Source organism: Gambusia affinis, linkage group LG01 (assembly GCF_019740435.1).
Source record: "Gambusia affinis linkage group LG01, SWU_Gaff_1.0, whole genome shotgun sequence".
Classification (NCBI taxonomy): Eukaryota; Metazoa; Chordata; class Actinopteri; order Cyprinodontiformes; family Poeciliidae; genus Gambusia; species Gambusia affinis.
Genome location: NC_057868.1, coordinates 11,501,186 through 11,507,185, shown reverse-complemented (window position 1 = coordinate 11,507,185; position 6,000 = coordinate 11,501,186). Strand labels below are relative to the sequence as shown.

General features: G+C 38.6%; 1 protein-coding gene across 1 annotated transcript in view; it reads right to left on the bottom strand.

The window, feature by feature from the left end:
- Positions 1 to 364: 364 nt before the first annotated feature.
- Positions 365 to 6,000, bottom strand: part of gnas (GNAS complex locus) — a 31,347-nt gene continuing 25,711 nt past the window's right edge. Inside the window, exons 6-12 of the mRNA XM_044132115.1 lie at positions 5,888 to 5,942; positions 5,478 to 5,551; positions 5,264 to 5,322; positions 5,032 to 5,152; positions 4,334 to 4,464; positions 3,466 to 3,533; positions 365 to 2,525 (exon numbers count right to left, since the gene is read on the bottom strand). Of these exons, the coding sequence (XP_043988050.1) occupies positions 2,379 to 2,525; positions 3,466 to 3,533; positions 4,334 to 4,464; positions 5,032 to 5,152; positions 5,264 to 5,322; positions 5,478 to 5,551; positions 5,888 to 5,942 (655 nt within the window). The 3' untranslated portion in view covers positions 365 to 2,378. The remainder of the gene's footprint in view (positions 2,526 to 3,465; positions 3,534 to 4,333; positions 4,465 to 5,031; positions 5,153 to 5,263; positions 5,323 to 5,477; positions 5,552 to 5,887; positions 5,943 to 6,000) is intronic.

Genomic DNA, 6,000 nt, shown 5'->3' with positions numbered 1-6,000 from the left:
GAATTTTATTTATTAGAGCTCTTTGTCCTTAAAGTGAAATCAAGTTTAACGTGTACATTCAACAAAGACGAGGACACAGATTAACCAATAACGTACAGGCTGCATCTGCTTTGTAAAAACAAACTAAACCGATTTATTTTTGTCATATTTTTTTTTCTCTCTTTTTTTTTTGTATCATTTAAGTATTGTGAAACGGGTATCAGTCACCTCCAGTGCATTCTTTGGAAAAAAAAAAAGAAAAGAAAAAAAAAATCGTTCTCTGCAATTAGAAGACAAACAGAAGAAACCCGAACACAACTTCAGTTGAAAGGATTTAAGTTATAGCAATACGCACGCTATCAAGTGTACAATTTGTCAAGGTTCATTTGATTCTAATAAAATACTTTTATTTTTTTAAACCCATATACATTTCATATATTTATCTTTTTGGGGTATATGGATCCAAAAATAGACATTTAAATCATAACGGGAGAACTGGGGGAGGAGGTGGGGAGGAGAGAAAGAGGGGGAGGGGACAAAAAACCCCAAAACAAAACAACAACAACAACAACAAAAAAAACTACAAAAGCTACACATGGTTTTTTTGTCGTCTCTGAGGAGGAAAAGCGAGGACAGAGAGAGCAAGACGGGGAAGACACAGAAAGTGGCGGTTTTAAAGAAAGACGAGGGGGAGAGAAAAGCTAGGATGGTGAGGAGTCAGGAGGAGGATTGGCCAAGCTTTACAGCGCAGTATGACACCCACTTTAGCTCATTACACACGTACAGTCGTGATCAAGGCACAGGGATCTTCTAAAAGTTAATTCTTGTTTTTTTTTTTTCTTCAATAAAGTTGTACAAAATAATACATTTTACAGTCTGTACAAGAATAATAGTTCAGCAGTAAAGTAAAGACGTACGTACAAAGAAGCAGGAGATCAGCGGGAGGAATGATGGGAGAGGAATGGCAAGGAGGCGCCGGGCAGGCGGGCGAGGCGTTTAACCACACCAATACAAAAAAAACAAAACAAAAAAAAAAACAGGGTGGGAGGGAGGGGAGGGGGTTCTGTCTTCTTTTTCCAAAGTTCTGGGTTGTTGTAACATTTCAGTTTTCACTTAAAACAAAAACACTTTGAGGAAGGTGCAAATGGGAAGAGGTGAGGAGCAAACGAGAGGGTGAGAAACAAACAAAAGAAAAGTAGGCAAAACAGATAAAGAATGAGCACACAGGGCACAATGGCACTAAGTCTACACAGACAAAAACAGCTGTGGAGACAGTAAAACAGGATGAGAGTTCTTGTTAATTTATACGGTACTGTACTGTTTGGAGGATGCAGCCTCGTCCTCTTTGATTCCACAAAAGTTGGCAATATTTTTTTGTTTCTCTTTTTTCCCTCTCTCGCTTTTGAATTCAACATGTTCTCCTTAGTTTGGCTCCGCTGCCGACGAGGCAGAGTCGGGCTCCCAAAGAGTCAGCGACCGGAGCCCAGCGTCGTCCCGTCAACAGCTCCTTTCCCTCTCCCCCAGAGCGTCTGTTCTAGTCGATCCGTTTAAAACTCAAAATCTCACTCGGGATGAAGGAGTTGGCACCTGGACAGAGCCCAGCGGCTTGAGGACAGAACGGAGGGTCCGCCTTCCTGAGGGCTTGCTGTCCAGAAAGCAGGACCGATGCGCCGGATCCCAAGATGTCTGTGAGCGACGGGAAGGTTTGGTGTTACACGGTTCAAGTTAAGTCCTGAGCACAGTGCTTGTGTGTGTGTGTTTTCTTAATGTTTTTTTTTGTTTCTTTGTTTTTTAAATTCCATTTAGTTTTTATTTTTTTATTTATCTCGTTAGATACAGTGTTCTGCTGATCTATTGGTGACACATTTATTCTCTATTTGCAGTATTTCAACAGTTCTCTTTCCAGGCATTTTTTTTTCCTTTTTTTTTTTAGCTCTCTTGGTTTTTGTCGATGCAGATGTAACAAAATCTCTAAGCTGTCCAGACTAGGCCGCTCTCAGGAGGGTGACGGGGGACAATACATGACTTAAACCCCCCCCACAAAAAAACAAACAAACCCCAAAACAAACAACAAAAAAAGGTCAGGAGCTCGGAATATGGCTGAAGCTGGAGGTTTGAGTCTTTATTTTACTTCTCTTTTCATCCCCTGAAACCCCTTCATCAAATCCCACATCACATGGGGATGTTGCATCAGGGGTAAGCTCTGGGTTTGTGGTGTGTTTACTGCACAGGTGTGTGTGTGTGTGTTTGGGTGTGTACTTTGGCCTCATTTTTTTGCAGCAGGCACTAACACACATCGGTGGAAGAGGGGAGTTCAGAGACCCAGTGTTCAGTGTCTTATTTTTTTTTTTCCTTTCTCTCCTGTTTTTAAACGGAGACTATGTTTTTTGGCGTTCCCATCACAACAGCTCGTACTGCCGCAGGTGCATCCGCTGGATGATGTCTCGACAGTCGTTGAAGACCCTACGGATGTTTTCCGTGTCGACGGCGCAGGTGAAGTGGGGGTAGCAGTAGTGCCTCCCGTCCGCGCTCGCTGTGCTGATCCTCTGTAGGCGGTGCGAGAAAAACAATACAAATAATTGACCTCGTCTTGTGCGCGCGCGGGGCTCATTTCATATTTTCAAAATTCAAAATAAAGCAGATGCATCCCAAAAAAAAAAGAAGAAGAAGAAAAAAAAGGATGAGCCCATTACAGAAATCAGAAAACTCTGGAGTGGAATAAATTAAGAGTGCTGTCCTTCACTATACGCATCAGCAAGCGACTTCATCTGACTGGATTGAAATATTGTTCAACTGAACGGTGGGCGTTTATCGTTCTGTGTCGTTTATTGTTTACCGTAATAAATTTATCACCATAAATCAAATTACTTATTAAGAACAAGTAAAATGCAGGAGAAAAATAAAATAATTAGGAAGAAGGAAAAAATACATCATAATAACAATCAAACACAACAATTGAAAACTTTCATATCAAGTTCACAAAGAAGTAGGAAGAAGACAACAGTTATTAAATCACATCCCCAATAGACTCAGGAAAATATGTCCCCCGTTATACATATTTACACATCTGATCTGATTTTATCATTAAGCAGCCTACACCATGCTCGTCTCCTGCTTAAGGATTTTGATTTGTCATCGTCATAATAAATTCCAAAAAACTGCCTGTGCTGTAGTTAATGTCACTTTTACTATTTCCTCCGCTGTTTGTTTAATGAGACCAGAAATAAATACCAAAAAATACAATTAAATGCAGTTACTGTTTAGCGATACAAATTCCTCTTTTTTTTATGTCCTAAAGAAGCCTTTTGCAAATGGGAATGTTTTTCAAGAGCAGAATTTATGTTTGTGGAGATATGATTGCTCTACCATCCAGTTAGCTAAAAACAGAAGCAATACATAGTTCTCGTCACTTTTATCGTTGCCACATAGGAACTCAAAATATCACTCCCAGTTCAAGCGCAACACAAGTTCAGCACAAGGACTTACTAGGAACTCATCTCTTATGAAGTACTTTGCTCTTGTAACACGAGGATCTTCTCCAGGTTCTGGTGTCGCTGTCAGACAAAAGAGAAATCACAGATTATGAGGTTTCCATTTTACGGGGATTAGGAGTGTGCACGACAGTGTGGAAGAACATCTTTTGACACATTGTACATAATGTGTTCATTATGTGCAACGAACACATCTTCAAGTGTTTCGCTACAGCACAAAAACTTTAAATTACAAGGTAACTTGAAAACTACATTTGCATAGTTGGTCTGTGACCGGGACACTCCTGAGCTCTTGACCGTTTCTGTCATGCAAAATATTTTCCAGAGTCAAATTTCTAATCCTGCCGTAACTATTTTACCAAAGGTTTTGGCATTTATACCAACTTTAACTACACATCATTTAAAATTCATAATATTTAAATCTAAACTACCAAATATTCAGGTTATGATAAATGATATCTCTTTGCTTTTTTGCATCTTTTTTTTTCAGGCTGCAACTAAAGATTATTTCACTAATCGATTGGTTAGTGTATTGGTTATTCTGACAGTTATTGGATAAATAAATAGGCACATTCCGCATATTCTCTATTTAACCCTTACTATATCAGAAATACAATCAATCACATCCTTTTTTAAATAAGAATATAAACATTTTATTACTTAACTGCAATAACAAAGCATTCATTTAATCATTTTGATCTGGGTTAATATATATATAAAAAAAGCCAGCTAAGGAGTTTGAGGTAAAATATATTGACAGACAAAAGTGTTTCAGATTTTAGATTTATATAGGCCTTTATATTTATTTGTTCAGAGATCATTGTGCAGGAAGTCAAAGTCTGTGTCTGTTTCTGACCCCTTACCGTCATCAGGTGTAGTGTAGCGAGCAAATTCAGGGAAGTATTCCTCGATTTTAGATTTCCCTGCGAGTACTTTCTCTGCGAGCAGGTCCTGTTTATTTAGGAACAAAATGACAGAAATGGTCCGCAGCCACCTGCAACAGCAAAACAAACCCGAGCGTTAAGACTAGAGTCCTACACAACCTCCGCTTTAAAACTCAGAGCTCTTCCAGATGAAAATGTAGAGCTCTTCCCAGGTCATTTTATTGTGACATTTCCTGCATACCTTTAATTATATTCCAAATACGTCTGCAGTATTAATCACAAGGTTCAAATCCAGTTCATCATCAGCTGACTGATTCCTGAATGTTGATCTTGAGAAAGATATTAAAAGGCCAAAACGCTGCTGCGTAGTCAAATACTTCAAACCATACATTTAGTGACTCGTTAGTGTAAGAAAGATCAAGCTTTGCCAATCTTTTCCCACCTGTACTGCGGCATTTTTCATATACAATTCAACTAAAAAATAAAAAAGCTCAGATATGTTGGAGAAAGAAATGTAAAAAGGATTAAAAAAAGTTTGAACACTTTGAATCCTCCAAATTAAAACATGGACGAAGCTTGGCTCTCCTATCTTGCAACTAGGAGATAAATATGTATATTTTACTAAAGTTGTGGCTCCTCTTTTGCAAAAGATAAAGTGAACTTTCTGTTGCCATCACCTGTTGTTCCAGATGTTCTTGAAGAGGTTGAGGGCCTCCTGTAGTCGATTGGTCTGATTGTCCTCTCTGATCACCATGTTGTAACTGCTACTGGCCACTACAAAGATGATGGCCGTCACATCTGGGGACCAAATAAAAAAAAAAATTAAAAAAAAGAAAGAAAAGTTGATTTACATATGCACTATAAAATAAAAAAGTAAGGCGAGAGGAAGGAGAAATGAACATATCTCACCATTAAAGCACTGAATCCATTTCCTGCGCTCGTCTCTCTGACCTCCAACATCGAACATACTGTGGAGAGCAAACAGGACAGCATCGAGACTTCAAAACATGCGCAACACTGCCATCATCTGGAGAAATTGGTGTTTTTATCCTGATGTTCACCATGATGCAGTAAGAAAGTGTCTAGAAAGATAAATCTAGATCTTCTTGTTACTTTTACTTACTGGAAATTGACTTTGTCGACTTGAAATCTTGTTTCGAAGATCCCAGAAGTCAAAACTCTGCATCGAAGCAAATCCTGGGGGAGGAAAAACAAAACAACAAAACACAAAATATTAAAAAAGCTTTGCTGTGAGAGGAGCTATTGCTGCCAACGGCTTCATGTTCTCCCTCTACGGATGATACAGGGATGTCGAATTTGACAATTTAATTGAGTGCAACTGCCTATATGACTGTATGAAATGTGATTATACATTTCTGTAAATAAATTGGTGATTCTCAAGTTGAAAATAGATTTTTTTTAATAGAGCTATATGTATAAGCTCACTGACACAGATTTCAGTTGCTTGGCAGCAACACCACATTTTTGTTATTAAAATATGGAACAGCATCCAGAAAAGTGTTAATAACCCACCTGATCTGTTGGAGTGTAGTCGTTCTGTTTCACAATGTCGATCTTGTCTAGAAAGCTGGAAGGAAACACGGACAGCAGGGTAAATAAAATGATATTTATTAATGGCACAAAAA